The sequence below is a fragment of the Nothoprocta perdicaria genome, unplaced genomic scaffold, assembly GCF_003342845.1.
Source record: "Nothoprocta perdicaria isolate Ctin4 unplaced genomic scaffold, notPer1 scaffold_9, whole genome shotgun sequence".
Taxonomy (NCBI): Eukaryota; Metazoa; Chordata; class Aves; order Tinamiformes; family Tinamidae; genus Nothoprocta; species Nothoprocta perdicaria.
Window position 1 is genome coordinate 4354987 of NW_020456198.1, and position 17132 is coordinate 4372118.

At 47.7% G+C, this 17132-nt stretch overlaps 1 protein-coding gene across 7 annotated transcripts in view; it reads left to right on the forward strand.

Moving 5' to 3' along the window:
* The window catches only part of CADPS (calcium dependent secretion activator), a 188610-nt gene extending 177791 nt beyond the window's left edge, over positions 1–10819 (forward strand). For all 7 annotated transcript variants that reach the window (XM_026052668.1, XM_026052665.1, XM_026052666.1 and 4 more), the window contains 2 exons: positions 7746–7850; positions 9599–10819. In XM_026052668.1, the coding sequence (XP_025908453.1) occupies positions 7746–7850; positions 9599–9778 (285 nt within the window). In that variant the 3' untranslated portion in view covers positions 9779–10819. The remainder of the gene's footprint in view (positions 1–7745; positions 7851–9598) is intronic.
* Positions 10820–17132: the final 6313 nt, after the last annotated feature.

Genomic DNA, 17132 nt, shown 5'->3' on the forward strand with positions numbered 1-17132 from the left:
AGGTGCGAGGGTCGGCTCCCGGTTTGGTGAAGAGTTCATGTATCCGAAATACTTCTGGCTTGTGCATTCTGTTTCCGAGCACACGAGGCTGGAGATCCTGCGGAGAAGTTAAATTAGCACAATGCAATCTGTTAGCAAAAGTTCGGTTTATTTTCTGAAAGAAAAGACACTTTTAAAAGTCTGTAAATTTTAAGGGGAAATATCTTTCTAATAACAAAAAGAAAAGCTGCCGTTAGACCTCGTAGCGCTTTGTTATTGTGCACTCAATAGAGCTATAGTGAAAAATGTACTTTTAGATGCAGACTTTTGTATCCCTAAGAATACAGCAGCTCAGAAATGCTGCCTGCCGATCGGTTTGGGTTATTATCTGGTGCACAGCGGCGTAGCAGAAGGATAACTGTTTATTTACTCTTTGCAGATAATGTTCTGTTATTTTATAGCCTTTGGCAATAGCAAGAGAGAATCCGATCTATACAATATTGGTGCGTATCCAATTGTTTGTGACCATCCCAAGTTTTGAAACATGGTTGTGAGAGAGGAATATAAGCTTAAGCTTGAAAGGCTAAAAAGCAGAAAGCCCCACACGTAAATGCTATTATGCACTTAATGAGGCAGGGTTTAAAAAAAAAAAAATCAGCCACACAAGTTGGTTTTATCAAAGAAAACGTATAAATAACAACCAGTGATTCAAACTGCTGCACAAAGGGAAAAGCAGGGAAGGGAAGCTAGCACTTCACTTGTGGCATTCAGATAATAGTATTTACTACACTAATCTTTTTGGCTTAGCAATTGACAATCAATATATTATTATCAACAAGCGTTAACGCAAACAAAAAGCTTCCATTTCTTTTCTAACCCCGTCCCTTAAGTCCCTTAAATTTAATTAAAACCGGACAGCACCCCTATAGTATGAATTAGCGTTAAAATCATATTAAATATTTGTTCTCGGGGAAAACAAAAGTGTCAGCTTTTGCTACCGGGTTTGGCTGATTTTCTTTTTTTTTTTTTTTTACACACAGAAGAAAAAAAAAATACCAGCTACTCAAAGTTAAAATAAAGTCTCTCTCCCTCCCTCCCCGTCTCCCAAGACTACTGTCTATAACATGTTGTTCCTTATAGAAAGTGGGATATGGTGGCATTTGCTTGATTAACTTGCTCGACAAAAGTGACAGCTGCTGTGGGTGCATGTAGCTAAGCTGCACAGCGCAGTTCCGCCTTTGTACATCTGTCAGCAAAAAAGGAGGAATAAAGAGTGAAAAGAGACAAATTGGTCCCAAAAGGCAATCCATTCAACTCAGGAGGTTTGCTCTATTCAAGCACTCGCTGGGAATCTCAAGTGCTAGGTAGCTTATTCAATTTCATTCATTCTTTAGAATGAGCCCACAAGTGTTTAATTTCTTATTCTGTTGAATAAAAAAGGGGGAGCTTTTTTTTTTTTCCTTTTTTTTTTTTTTTTATTGGAAGCATTAATTGTAAGACTAGCTGATCAATGCCCGTGATATTAACTCATTGCTTATTTTCTGTTTAGCTGTGTGCTCTGAGATCCGCAGCCGCTGAACTTGGTCTCTGTAGCTCTCCAATTTCTTTGCCGCTGGAAAACCCGGGCGCTCTCAGCTGCTTAATCCGTAGTGCCCTGAGCCTTGGCCCCTGCAGGACTTAGGAGAGTGGGTCAAATCCTCGGCAGGTGTAAACCAAGGTAGTCGCTGGGTTATTATTGAGGTTATTCATGGCCAGGCATGGGGCGCCGTGGAGCTGGATGCTCTTTGCCCCGTGGCGCTGACCGGTGGGCACCTGCTGCAGACTTGGCCCTCCAAGCGGGGCTCGTAGCCCCAAACGCTGATGTGCCGTTTGGGGCCTCTTCTGCAGGTCCCCTCGGAGAGCAGAGCTGAGAAGGAGGCCCGTAAGGAGGACGCACTCGAGGCCTCTGCAGGGCGGAATGCAGTTTCCGTGGAGAAGTGGGAAGGAAAGTTTATGAACAAGTGGGATGGGGATTGCTGTGTGGGCAGGTCTCCGCTTTTGAGCCAGAAAACATATGTTTGCAGGGGAGAAATGTTCTTGTTTCTTCGTCTTGAGGCAGAAGGGTCTCTACTCCCATTTCGTTACTGACAACGGGCACCTTGAGCTGCGTGTGCATCTTCACCCACCTTCACCCTCCTCGTCCTCATCCGACCAGGGCCACGTATCTTAGCTCAAGGGTTTATGATCTACTTGGCCCCTCTTTTTCCCCTCTGCATTGCTGACTGCAGTTCAGCCTTTGGTGAGCCTAGGCAGATGCTTCACCTTCTGCAGAAACCCAAACCGCTGTTTCCAAAGCCTAGCTTAGCTTTCGGAGCCCATCTAAAACCCAGCTAGCCCAGCAGAAGGTACATTCCCCCCATCCGCCACCCTCAGCCACTTAGAGCATCCAGGGTAGAGCCAGTTTTTTGGAGGACGCCCTCAAATCCCCCTCCTGCACGCTGCTGTGTGCGTGATCCCAACCCTGCTGGTAGGCTGGCCAGGATCCTCCTCTTTGTTTAAAGAACAGGATAGAAGACGGTCTTTGGCATGAGTCTGTGCAGTTCCTTGTCTGTGCAAGTTCTAATCATTGCAAATGGTGGCATCCGCACGCCAGCAGTTGCAGCTTTCCATCAGATGAGCTTCAGGCCCGCTGCATGGGCCACAAACCCCAACAAACCAGTGATTTTTTTTGCCCTTCTTGCCTCACCCAGTCCCTCCGAGCGAGGGACGTTGCCCAAGATCCAGTTCCATTTTCCCTTTGGAGCTGAGGCTTGGAGTCGGCGCCTCCCCGTCTCCCGTGGCTCGCCCCGCGTGGCGGCTGCAGCACCTTGAGCCCAAGGGTGCGTTTCAAAGGCGCCTTTGAGCGCTGCAAAACAAGGCCGGGCCCCAGACAAAGCGAGGGCGGCAGCCGGCGTTTGGAGCTGGCCTGGGCCGTGTGCGCCGCAGTTTTAAATAGATTTGCCCTGCTTGGATTGGTTCTGCTTGGAAAGCCCGGCCTGAAATGAGAGGTCACAGGGGAGAGTTACTATGGTAATTGAGTAGTATCACCAATAGTTTTGCTCTTATGAGCATTAAAGCACGTAATAATAGACAAACAACAGTGGTTAAAGCAAGCAGGTAGGATTACTATGTTCTTTTGTCAGAAGTATATAATGTCTCGTAGTCAGTTTTAAAGACTTCTCAACCCCCAAATCCACCCAGCAGTCACCTGCTGAGTAATTTTGTATGCCTAATCTCTAGCCCTTAACTACAAGCTTTCTGCTAATTTGAGGCAAATGGGTATTTTTGACACTAAATAGGGCAGTAAAGAATCCCTGACCTAGAAAAACTCCATTCCAAGGCACTGAGAGCAGAAAAATATTCTTTCAGCATCCTTGTGAGACCTTCGGAATGACATAAAATAGCTTTGACTAAACTGTGTTGCAGCCTCCGATTAATGGTTTGCAAAAACTTGCTGAACATCCCTACTACAACTTCCCCCATAAAACTTGTCACTTCAGATTGCCATCAGCCACCACAACAATAATCATTTCATGCCTATTGCTAATTGCAAGCACAGCTGAGGCTCAGCGGGGTGCTCTTGCACAGTCCCAGGCCTTTATACCAGCCTCAATCTGTTGTATGGCACTTGTTCACACACAAAAAAACTACCAGTAAAGGCAGAAAGAGGCAGAGTCACAGGTTTCTTGTAATCCCTCTGCTACCCTGCTGACAACCCAGCCCTATAAGCATTCCTGGTTTTGTCCCACTCTTTACAAAAGCTGAAGTGACCTTAAGCTACTAGTATGTAAGCTTTTGAATGAAGAATACAGCTCCTTCAGGTGCCTTAAGAAGCAGTGTTGCATCTGGCTTATGAGATTCTGTTTGCAGCACCCCTGGGGTGAGCTGTGGCTTCCTGTAACATGTAAAATATGAGTGTGAACTCAAGGTTCATAGCAAGGAACAGGAGGTCATGCTTCCATTCAGCTCACACTAAAGAAGAAGGGGGTTTGCAGATGTTCCTGTGTATGTGTAATGACACCACCTCCCAGAAAGCGCAGGAACTCAGCACAGTTTTCTGATAAAAATGTGCCACACTCCGTGTGTTACTTGCAGATTTATTCATATCAAAATTTTTGCAATTTATATATTCAGAGATAAACTTGCTATTTAAGCAACTTATTGATCATGCATTTAAACTCAGAAAATAAAAGGGGGGGGGGTGGAAAAAGCCAGCAAGGAAGCTTATTGCTCAAGCTGGCCGGGGTGTTAGATGGGCAGCCGTCAAAGCCTGCCCCTTGGCACGGTGCAGCTCCTCCAAGCCTGCTCGCCAGGCTCCCAGCTGGCCCAGCTCGTTTGCCCAGGCTGGCACCTCGCAATGAGGGCCGCTGTAAAGGGGAAAAACCAACCTGAAAGAGGGATTCAGTTCCTGGCCTTGCCGAGTGGATGTTTGCTTGTTGCTACTGGGCTTCTTCCTGAGCTCGTTCCCAAGATTATCCATGGTGTCATCAGTAATGCACGTGCATGGCAGCGAGTTGCATGCCCACATGCGGCCCACGGGCTCTCTCAGATCCTTTTCTTTACATGGGAGCTTCAAAATTATTCTTTACATGGGAGCTTCAAGAAAACCCTCTTCTTGTATCAGCTACAGTTGCTGTGCACATGGGTGCTCAGACCCTGTGCCTGAAACCTGCTGCAATCCCACGACGAGGCCGGGAGCAAAGGTTGGAGCCTGGGCTCTGCCCTCCACACTGGGGACATCGGGACAAACCCCAGCTGTAGTTGGGGCTCTGGGAGGAGCTTTTTCCCGGCACACGGACACAGAAGCTGCTGTCCGAGAGGACCACGTTGCGCTTCTTTGTCTGCAGCGATCGCATGGCTCTTCAGGAGCATTTGGCTTTGTTGTTGTTGTTGTTTTTAATAATATAATCATATGCAAATGTTATCATCCGTGGTGGTTAGTCATGAAATCAGAGGGCTCGTGCGTCTTATAGCACATCAACACTAGTGATAGCTACAGGGAACATTTAATTTATGGGCTAAACGTATCTTTTATGAATATGCAGGGCTTAAATTCAGCAGTTGGTGTGTGCTCTATGAAGTGATGTGACGGTTCCGTGTATCAAGATCAATGAATTATACTTTGTCTTTTTTCTCATGAACAGAAAGTCTTTGGAGTTACTTAGCTTTGAGGCAGAGCTCCCTTCACGCAGCCCAAGTCCTTCTGGCTGAGCCCTTGCTAGGCAGTACTCAAGAGGAAAGATCCAATTCGGAAAAGTTTTCCCTCAAATTCTCTGTGTTTGAGTGTCTACCAGAAACAGAACCGGCTTCATGAGAAATGAGTGCTTAATTTAGCTTAATTGGAAGGGTTTGCTGCAGCAAAATCGTGTTCCTAAAACTCCTTCCTAAAAACTCCTCTTGCTGCTTTCTGTGGCCCCGTGGAAGGAGCAGCTCCTGGACACGGCAGATGCCGTCAGCTCGTGGTGTTTGTGCCGTTGTCCCATAGAGGGTCTCGCTCCTAGTTTGCACTTGGAGCGTGGTGTAGGTGTGTGCAGCACAGCACAAGGGAGGCATCATCTCATCTCGTTTAGGGGTCGTGTTTTGGAAGACAAGGTGCAGCGGTAAGGAGGAAGAGCGTGTGCCTGTGTAATGTGTATGGCTTGATTTGTTCCTGTATGGGTTTTGATTTATAGGATGTGGTGGGGGAAGGGGTGTTTTGGGGTGTGGGCATTTAGTGCCAGGTGTAGAGGCTGATGGCCCTTGGCTGCTGAAGGGGCAGCCAAATCTGCACCAGGTTGAGTAAGATACAAGCAGCAAGCAAGAGATTATCCCATGCCTTTTATTTGGTTATTCTTCTAGTGGAAGATGGAGATGGAGATGGAGCAGAAATCTAAATATGGGAATGGCCTGAGCGGGTCTTTTCTTGATGCAGGAATTAGCCAGCAGAGACTGAGCTGGTGGCCTCCTGCTCTCACCCTCCAGCAGCTGGTGGGAGAGAGGAGCTGCCCTTGCCCAGCTGTGCTGCATTCGCCCTCAGCACTGCAGTCAATGAGCAAAAGCAGGACCTGCCAAGCAAGGCTCTGCAGCCCTCCCTCCAAGGGCACATCTCTGTGTGTAGGAAGCCGTATAGGCTTCCAGGGCACCCTATGTTAAACCACCGTATAGGACCCGCCGCGGCGGTGCCTGCGCCAGGGTGGCCGCGCTGCGGTGTCAGTGCCCGCGCGGAGGACGCGGTCTCGTTGCGTTCGGCCTCATCTGTTCCTTTCGGTCAGCCTTTTGCCAGCTCGCGTGCGCGGCCGGGGGCTGCTCCGGGCCGCCGTTGCCCGCAGCCCCCACTGCTCAGTTCAGCCCCTGCCTGGTGACAGCTAGCGGTGCTGGAGCCACGCGGCCGGCAGTGACATCTGCAACCTGCTCACAGGCACGAGCGCCTCTGCCAGCGCTGCACAGCGTCTCTGTGTGTGTGTGTGTGTGTGTGTGTGTGTGTGTGTGTGTGTGTGTGTGTGTGTGTGTGTGTGTTGTGTGCAGGGTTATTGCGAGCCACAGCCTTGGATTTGGGAAATACACAGTATTTGGGTATCAACTCTTCACCAGCAGCACTGGCAGCTAAAGTAACTAGAGGAGAGAAGGGTGTCTCTGAGGCAGTGACCCACACATGGGAGAAAAAAAGGGATGAGAAGAAAATAATGCTTGAGGCAGACTGGTGCAAGGTTTATTTGGGAAGGAGCTGTGCTTCAGACTAACCTGGATGGGAATCGATCAGAGATAGGATTTTCTTGGAAGAAGTTTATAAATCCTGCTTTGTTTTGTTGTTTGTTTTCCCCTTTAGGCTGGCCCTAGCTTGATTTCAGCCCGTCTCTGCTGGAGGTTTTGCTGTGTGTGTCTCTGTGCGAGGGGGTGACCGTGCACAGGGAGGCACGAGGGTTTTGTGCAGACAGAGCCCTTCCTAATTAGCCATCGAGCCGATGCAGCGGGGCCATTCTGTGACCCCCCTCGCCGTAGTCCCTGCCTGTCTGTATTTCAGGGCTCACTACCCACCCCTGTAGCATCAGATGTGCAAGCTGAACCCCAGCCCACCAGCGACCTCCTGCACGGCAGGGCGGGCAGTGTGCGACCGCCCTGCTGCCAGGCTCCCTCCCAGGCAAGCAGCCAAATTTCAGCCCCTGGAGGGGGCCCTCTGAGTCCAGCAGCTTGGAACGAGCTCGTTTAGGGGATGCTTTTCCACCTTCCATAATTGTGAGGATGAAACGCCCGTAGGTGCTTGCGCCGGCGCATCCTCTCCTGCAGCTAAGCCCTGTGCTGCACTAACCGCCCCTGCTCTCAGCTTCGGGGAGGCTGCTGGGGTTGGACTTCCCCATGGTAAGTAGTGGGGCTCATGCACTTATTGGCAGGACTGCGCTCTTGCTGGGAAATGGGCTGGAAAAAATAATAATAATAATTAAAAAATAATATTGGGCCGAGCTCGCACTGCTGCTGGCAAGTCAGTGGTAAAACAGGATTACAAACCCCTTGCTGGTGGCCACTGGCCTGGGAAGCAAACGCTCTTCCTGGAGAGGCAGAGGCGAGGATGGCATTAAAGGGCTCTTGAGACCCTGGTGTTTAATGAGCTCCCCTCCAAGCAAGACCGTTGCCGTAGTTGTGACCAGGGGAAGCTCGTGCACGCGAGTCCTGCCTCCCGCCGAGGCTGGCCCCGTTGAGCGGGCGGCCGGCGGGGCAGGTTGGCGCCGCGCGCCCCGCTCGCGCCTGCTGGAGAGGTCCTGTCTCTCTTGCAGCAATGGTACACGAGCTCCATGAACGTGGTCTGCACCTGGCTCACCGACCGCATGGACCTGCAGCTCCACATCTACCAGCTGAAAACGCTCATTAGGATAGTAAAGGTAAGCCTCTCCAAGGGGATATTTTTCTGCTAACATCTTCTTGTTGAAAGGCATGTGCGTGGGTGCATGTGTGCAGCGTGTTCTCTTAGACCAGCTGCGGACTGCAGGTGAATGAACCTGCTCATTAAACCAGTTTAAACTGATGAAGCTGCTCATTAAACCGGTTTAAAGTGATGGTATTTGTGCGTGCGGTGTGCACAGAAGAATAGGCAGGAACTTGAAACGTGCAAAGCTGCAGAATACATGTGTGCAAATAAGGATAATGTAACTATTCACATGACGAAAAAAAAATCTGTTGTTATTCAAACCTACCTGCATAATAAGCATGCCAAAACAAGCCTCTTCATGTTAGGGGGGAGCATGTGGATCACACCAATAAGCTCCAGTGTTAAAGTGGGTTAAATAAAAAGGTTTTAACGCAGTTTTACCAGAACCATTTAAGCCCAGCTCTGGCTTGTGATCATCACCAAAGTGCAAGCAAGGAGTGTTCTCATAGTTAATGGAAGTTGTTTCTTTTGCAATGGGTGTGTATAAGCAACTCCAAGAGATCGCAAAGGTGAGATAACAGACCCCAAAAGTAATGTAATCTTGCCCTGCGTGCACGGGCGTGTGTGTCTGTGCGTGTGCGCGCGCCTTGGACTAATGATAATTATTTCAGTGTGAAATCGCAGTGGTTTACATGAAATAATAAGATCACAGAAGGGGGTAAATACATTTTTGATCATTTTAGGTTCTATCTCATGCTTTTTTGGTCTAGTATTTTAAAATGTTTATGGTCTCGTGTGCTGAACACATTGAAGGCATGAATAAATTAAAACTGAAATGTTTCAAATATGCTTTTGATAACTGCAAACAACAGGCACAGACAAATTATTTCTGCTTAGGAGCTAGCTGAAGAAAGCGTTTTTTTCCTTGCACTTTATTTATATCAATATCATTTTCAGAAGCAGCTCCAAAAAAAATCCAAGGACTTCCCAAAATCATCAATAATTTCCATACAAAACACAGACCATAATTAAATGAACCACAGCAAGGCCAGAGTTTTATCTCACAGAGCTGAGAAGTTTTAAAAGTAAATTAAAATACAAAAAACTTGGTATTCAGTAATAAGGGGAATATAGCCAACCACAGAAATACAACTGCAGTGTCAGAAAAAAAAGATAAAAAGAAAAAAGAGATTTAAGAAGCACGTGCCATGTCCTTATGTTTATACACGAACAATTTTCTCCGGTGTCCCAGACTTAGCTGCTTTAATCTCGATACTGGAGGTGGGATTAGCTAATACGTTGCGTTCCAGGAACAGGCAATCCCAGCTGCAGTTACAGAAGACAGAGTTGGGCTACGTGAAGGAAAAATAGCCCTTATTTACAGGCAAGCGAAGGTATCTAGAAGCAAGGACAGTTAGAATCATAGAACCTTTATGGTTGGAAAAGACCTTCAAGATAGTCAAGTCCAACCGTAAGCCCATCGGCACCATGTCCACCATGCCTAGGCCAAGCTCTGTGCTGCTGCTTCCATGTGTTTTTAAACCCCAGTTTAGGCCATTTAAAGCACCCCTGATGCCAGGCAGAGAGCCCCAGGGCTGCATTTGCCTTGGAGGTCCCCCTGCCACCAAAACACACGGGTTTTCCTGGCAGTCAGTGTCTCCCTTTAGCAGCCCCAACCCTCCCGGGTGAGCCCCGCGAGGAGCCGGTGCCCACGCTGACTTTGTGCCGTCTCCTTCCTCCATGCCTCTCCCGCCGCTCCAGAAAACGTACCGGGATTTCCGATTGCAAGGGGTGCTGGACTCCACGCTCAACAGCAAGACCTACGAGACCATTCGGAACCGGCTGACGGTGGAGGAGGCCACGGCGTCGGTCAGCGAAGGCGGCGGCCTCCAGGGCATCACCATGAAGGACAGCGATGAGGAGGACGAGGAGGACGACTAGGAGGAGCTGGGGGCAGCCTGCATGTACCCCGCCCGTTACTCGGTTAGCCACATTAGGAGTTTTTCTGTCTGCTCTCAATGCCCATGAGAAGTTGACCAATACAAACGCCATGTTAGCTGTGTGGTAATGAGATTAGCACCTCTCTGATTCATTGGTTTCCTGATTTCATATCTATATGTTCATAAGCAATATGGAGCACCATTGTTTAATACTGTTAATGGAGAAACTACATAGAAAACATGCTAGGTGTGTCCCTGTTATAATTAAAGTTTAAACAATGCTTCATTAATGTACTGTATATACATTGATGGTAAATTGTTGTGAAGATGAGTGAACCGAGTCCTTTCATTTCTTTGTTTCTCTTCTGTGGATGCCAACTGCTTAAAATTAATAATAATTAAAAAAAAAATCACAGCTTTGTTTTTAAGAGAAAAAACAGGCAATTACAAATGATATTTTTTTTTTGTTCTCTCTGTTCATTTAAAAACAGAAAACAAACAAACCCAGACAGCCGTTTGAATCATTCTGCATCCTTGTTAATAAACCAGCTCTTCCCTTCAATGTGCAGTTAACTCCATAGAGGCTACATCCCAAAGGATTAGTCATTCTGATTGCCACACCAGATTAATCCTATCATTATGGATATATCACGCCATATTACAAGTCCAAAGCAGTTGTTTTATGTTGACGTTTGCTCCTCTAAATGTTACACTTTTTGTTTAAATTTCAAATAACCGTGTATGTACAAAGACAACTTTAATTACAATCTTAGACTATACAAATGTGTTTATAATAATATATTGAATATTTATTTCGGTAGATTGTAACCATAATTTACAATTCCTCTGTTTCACAATGGTTTTTATATATGTCATGTACATTGCATTTTGACCAGTAACTGCATGTCCATCAGTCCTCTCTCCAGAGCTTTTTCTTTCTGTGTAAAATAGTGATCCATCTTGCTTTTTTTGCCTTATACAAGCCGACAGTTGTAAAAGTGTGAGAACTGTGGCTTCTCAATAAATAACTATTCAGATGTCCTAAGAATAAATTATGGAGTCTTTTTATGTCTGCCTTAGAAAAAAAGAACTTAAAAGCTGAGATGTAAGAGCCCCCACCTCTCAGAATAAAGGCATTTTCTTTTCTCATGGGTGTTTTTACAGTTTATTAATAAAGAAGATGGTTTTCAGAATGGCTCCCAAAAGTCGGGGGGGGGGGGGAAACAAACTATATATTCCCCAGATACAAGAGCATTCCTGGTGTCACCTCAGCAGCTGTTCCTGCTGCTATCAGCTCACTACAGCTAGTGACCTACCTTGTTAGATGTTAGATGTCTAACTGCTGGTGCTGGTCCCCGTTGTTACGGTGCCATTAGCCTTGCCCTGCGCTTACTTTCCACCACAAAGCCTGTATTTGTATTTTAGCATCTTGGACGAGGCTGGTGGCAGCAGCCTGGTGGGCATTGCAGCTGCATGGCACACGGGCAGCCTTTGGGCTGGAGTTACAAACCAGGATGGTTCAGCGGAAGGCACATTAAGCTGGACCTTTCCTGAGGTCGCTTAGGAGAGGTTTTGAAAGCAGCTTACAATCACCCCATCCCACTGGCCGATACAAACTGAAAATGACTCCAACCAACCAGGACATTAGACTCATGGAGAGAGAAAAACGGATCGTCTGCTGCCCCTCACCTTGAAGCACATCAGTCTGCCACGACCACAGGGAATGAGGACATACATTCATCTCCTACAAATATAGGATGGGCAAATTCTTTAAAATGTCCTGCCTGAATTAACCTCCCTGTCATATATGGACCATTACACTAAACCATCTTCCAGCACCCAACAGACATAAGATGCTCTCAGGCTTCTGGTAGGAGGGAAGACCCTCTAGTGAGCGTGTTAGGTTTGGTTAGGCCTATTCATGCACTAGCATAGACAAGGCCTTCAAGCCATGAACCCCAACTGTAACTCAACAATGTGGTATGTGGGACTTCTTGGGTTTCATTTTGCTCCATGATGCTGATAGAAGAATTGTCAGGAAAAAAAGCCACCTGTGGGGAGTTTGGTAGGAATGTAGCCTTGTAGCCATTGACACTAGAAACTTACCCCACTATCATAAAAATAAATCTACCATCCAGCTATGCAGGTATTGGACACAAAGAAGCTAAGTAGATGAGTGTTTAAGTCAAACTGAGTCCTTCAAAGACCACCTCAGGAGCTTCTGCAAGTCGGACACATATGAAAACCACCTCTATCCTGCTGTCTGTTATGCCTGGAGCTTTTAATCCCTCTCCAAAACCCATCTGAAGTCCTCAGGGGACCTGCTGGACAAAACAAGCCTCACAAGACAAAGCAATGAATGAACAGCAAGCATCACATAGTCCCATCTCGGTGGTTGTGCACAGAGACCATGACAGTGCCACCGCCTGCTCCTGAGCACCATCCAGCATGCGGGGCTCCTGAACTGCTGTGTCCGTGTCCTCATGGACTCCCCCACTCCAAACATTTATATGAAGGGCAACAGCACCAAGAAGAGTCCCTAGACCAGCCACCAGGCTGGCAGCGAAGAGCCCCTGGGGACGAGCCAGGTTTGCAGCTCTGCTCCCCGTCGGGCAGAGCAGAGCTAGAGAAACAGCTTGATCCTGCTCTGCAACAGGCTCCAGCCTTGTTTTCTTTTTCTTTTTTTCTTTTTAACATGAAACATTTATTGGGTAAAAACACAGCCCACTTCCACCTGCCACCTTTCAAAATAGTGAGCCCTGCTCAGTTTTTTGAATGAAGGAGTGTGGGCGCAGCCTGCGGGAGCTGCTCCCTGGCTGCGCCTCGCGAACGCGCCCAAGCGCTGCCCGAAGCGGCGCCTCGCAGATGCCCTGTCTGAGGTGCTGTCATCAGCAGCGATCCTACAGCCTGCAGCAGCTTTTCACACGTCCTCCAACCCCAAAGAACCCCCCCATAGCATCCATGACAATCCTAAGGCTTGGCCCACATGTTGAAAACAAGGAGCTAACTTATTTCCTTGCAGGAGTTTGGACCCGAGGGATGAGCTCGGTGTTACCCACTTGGGCATGAGTGGGGAGAAGAGCTAGTGCAAAGGCAAAGCTGCATTTAACCTCCTGGTCCCGAGCTTGCAGCCTGTGGTCGAGCAAAGGAGCATGCAGCAGCCTGGGCCCCACTCTGTTAATCCCAGACTAGATGGGAATTGCACCACAGAACCATGAGCAAGGAGTGCAGAGTGCTGGCTTGGGTTAATCCCCCCTGAAAGGTCACATCCACAACGGTTTGGGTTCATATGAACAACGTAAGTCCAGATTTAAAACCCTCCTGGCCACAGACTTACGCTTTGGCTAGGGCTCACGCTCCTGCAGGCTAGCGCTGTATCCCGGGCAGGATCAGTGGGAATATGCTGGCAAACCAGGACGAAGGCAAAGGCAAAGGTCTCCTGCTGGTCTAGCAAAACCCAACTGCTCAAGTGGGCCGAGCTCCGTCAGTCGAAGGACTTTCTGCCAGGACAACGGCGCCTGCATGAAGAAGTCTGACGGAACAGTTATGTCAATCAGTTTTGGAGAAAGCGGAAAATTTCACTCTTCTGCCAGCAAAATTTTAAATGATAGATCAGGCCAAAACTTCTCTCATATTTACAGGGAGGTCCAGTGAAAATATCCTTTTTTTGACAGACTTACTTAAAGCATGTGGCGTGGAGACTGAAAATGCTATCAACTATTTGACTGACAAGTGTCAGCAGCTGTTCATCCAATTTGTTTTATATTTCAGCAACTAACAGATTCTTTCCCCTCTGCTGTAATGCATGTCTCCTGGCCCATAGGCATCTTAGAAATTGCTTTTCTGCCTCTCTAGTGACCAAAACGTCAAAAATATTAGAAGACAACTGGTGTTCAGAAGCATAAAGAGGCACGCAGCAAAGCAAAGATGATTTTGTCAACGTTCAGGCTGCATTCTTTGAAAATAAAAAAGGCACAGCAAAACCTAAGGCAAATATTACCTCACTAAGCTTTAAAAGAAAAAGCTAAAGCAAACAAAGGCCAGCTGGAATGGGCACTGTATTTCTAATTCACCTCGTGTGGTTCTTGTGCCATCACTACCCAAGTTTTGTCCAAAACAAGTGCTTGGTGACGTCCCCTCTCACCCGAGTCACTAGACAAGTTCCCTCAAACCATTCACAAAAATTGGCTGCCTTGGTCTCAAGTCTAGCAGTGCTCTCAGAAACTGGCTGGTATCTGGCTGCATTTAAAATAAGCTGGAGCTTTTGTAGGTGCCAACTTGTGCTGAGCTTGCTTGACTAAAAAGCCACCTCTACCTGGGGAGCTGCATTCAGTGGTATTCCCTTTATTCAGGCCTGTTTAGGCTCTGGAGCTAAACATGAATTGGTATTTTCCCCAGCCTTTCTAAAAGATGCATATTCCATTTCAAGTTGTAAATCTGCATTTCTTGTAACTATGCAAAATATGGGAGAAAAAAAGTGCAGAGATTATATGCAATCTGCCAGCAGAGTTGTGTGCCATGAGGAAAATGCCTCACAGGTCAAAACAAAGAAAAACACTGAGCAACAAATTAGTTGCAGGCAGTAGCTAATATGGAGATCAAAAGATTAAAATCAACATGCAACGATGAAATCACTGGAATAATAGGAGCACTTAAGAAGATTAAGTCAATAACAGAGTCAAGTAGCACAAAAATAAGATTTTGATTATACTGTAAAATTTGATATTGGAAGAGCAAAAGCAATTACAACCACGGCAAGCTTTGCTCTCCCCGCCTTAGACCATCTTGGCTCATTTCCTATGCAACGAATACAGTTGTTGGAATCAACAGAAATGTTGTGACTCAAGTGCTCGACTCCAAACCAAACCAGGTGGTCAGATCAGCGCGGGGAGTGACAAGACGGGGTCTGTGTGGCGAAGACTTGTTGCGGATCCTGGAGCATACAACAGCTGTGGGGAACAAAGGCCGCGCCATCCAGGACAGTTTTCAGCAGATAGAGAGCCCCAAAGCAGCTGATCCTGTCCCAGGATGTCACTGGAGAGGACAGTGAGCACTGGGAGGAAGGAGGAAGCAGCTCCAAGGCTGGAAATGAACTGGGCTGCAAACTCTCATGATGGACAAGGATTTTTTCTCCTGTGCAGCTGACAAGTTGAAGGTTGTGGGTTTGGTTTGGCAACGTACATCAGAGGCAGGGCTCACCAGACCCTGGTCACCCCAGACAAGGACAAGGACACGTCCCAGAGCCACGTTCCCCAGAGCCAGAGGCAATCGGGGAATACAAACCAGTCAGGAGGAGAAATACAAGCAGCCGGGTGCTGCTGATGATCCCTGCAGCACATGTGCCCTTGGTCAACACAGGCTGGGAACAAGCAAGCCGGCCTCTCCAGCGTGCATCTTTTCCATCCCGCTCTGCGCTGTGCAACAGCCTGAGAGTCGCCCGACAAATTTAGTCCTCACCTGAGCTGGCCCAGAGCTCCTGCCCCTAAGCAACCCTCTTGAAGCAAGGAAAACCCTACCTTTGTTTTTCAGAATTGATACGTTTTGCTCAGGACAGGCTCCACTCTGCAAAGTCCACGTCCTTGGAGCAGGCAGGGGATGAGGCCTCCACATGCACCGGCTCCGTGTTGCTTGGCTGGAGATGCTCTTCCTCACTCATCCCAGAGACGGCCACAGGGCACCACATCACATCCCAGCCTCGATCGGGAACCAAAGGCTCCCCTAGGAAGAAGTGGAAGAGGCCTCAGTGTCCCCAGCACAACCCAATAATCTTGGAGCAGCCGGTGGGTGCCAGGCGCCAGGGTGTTGGAGGCAGAGCCGGAGCTGCTGCCCTGCTCCACAGATCTGACGACGATCCCCGGGTTTTTCCACTAAATTAGTTCTTCAGCATCAGTAACTCCAGCCCCACCCCCACCCCAAATCACAAGCTAGGCTCGTAATTGAATCAAATAAATAAATTATCAGCTATTTTTACAGAATTTGTGGGTGTTCTTCAACGTTCAAGGAATACTTGGGTCAAGCATTGGAAGTTTTTCTCCTTTTCTTTTTTTCCTGCAATAACAAGGTCTGGCTTTTCCGTTTGGGTTCTGGTTGCTCAGGGGATTTTCTTACTGGTTCTTTCGGATTGCGCCTTCCGGGCCAGAAAGCACCAAAAAGGAGATTCCCAACGCGAGCGGTTCCGGCCCATTGCAGCGGGATCTTGGCAGGGCTCTGCAGCGGCCGTCTCGGTGCTTGTGTCCATGTCAGCTTCACGAGTCAACATCGGATAACGCCGCTCCTCACAGGACACAGTATCCATGGACGAGGACCTCTGGGACAGCAGCATGGACTATGGCCAAGGGGCATCCCAACCAGAAAAGAAATGATCAACGTTGGCTGGGGAGCGAGTTACAAAACGACTGAGACAACGGCAGCTGATTTTGGCTTTGGGGACATTTTATTTCTATGCATTTTTGAAGCAAGAAATTTAGAAAACGAAACATTTCTCTATTTCATTAAGGAGAGGATAATTCAGAACATGTGGGGTTTGGCCCACTTTTTTTTTGGCTATGTTTTCAAGTGAAAAAATGAGAGAAAAAAAGAACACAAAACTGAAGTGGGCTTCTACCCATTTTCACTGCTTTTTTGCTCCTTTTTCTGAAATGTTTTCAGTAGGAAAGTGAGAACAGGGCCATCCCCCCATTATATTCTCCCTCTCTACTTCCTCCCACCTTTTCTCCTAAATAGAAAATAAGGGAAAAAAAAAAAAAAACAGAATTAAAGAGAAAAAAAATTAAATGCTCTATTTCAAAAAGAAAATTTACAATATTACAAAACATGGGCAGTGGGTATCTGTGGGCTTCAGTTTTCAAAAACGGAATGCAGCATTGCTCTATTATTTTGAGGTTAAAAAATATAATAAAAATAAAATGAATAAAATGGACTGTTTTCAACGTGAAGGCAAAGAGCAGCCCATTCCTTACGCATGTGGCTGCTGTCCTCCCCAGACACGTGGCTCGTGGCACAGGGTCTCCCGCAGGTCCCAGCCTGGCCATGCGGTGCAGGACGTTCCCGCAGGGTCTGAGGAGGATGGAGATCCCGTCGGGATGGAGGCCCTGTCGGGATGGAGCTGCTAGTTACCGTGGCTGCTGACAGGCAAACCCGAACAGGCTCTGCCTCACGCTCCCAGCGCTACGGAAGGAGGAACAGGCAGAGAAAAGGAGTTCATTCAATTGCGTCCGCTTGGCAGGACCTACAGCATACACAGGGAGAAGTGGAGAGCCAGAAGTTGCCGTTTTTAGCCTTACATAAACCAGGTCGTTGCCATCAAGGTGCTCCTGGGGCAACTCTAACCGTGGGGACCTATGGTGCTGCTGCAG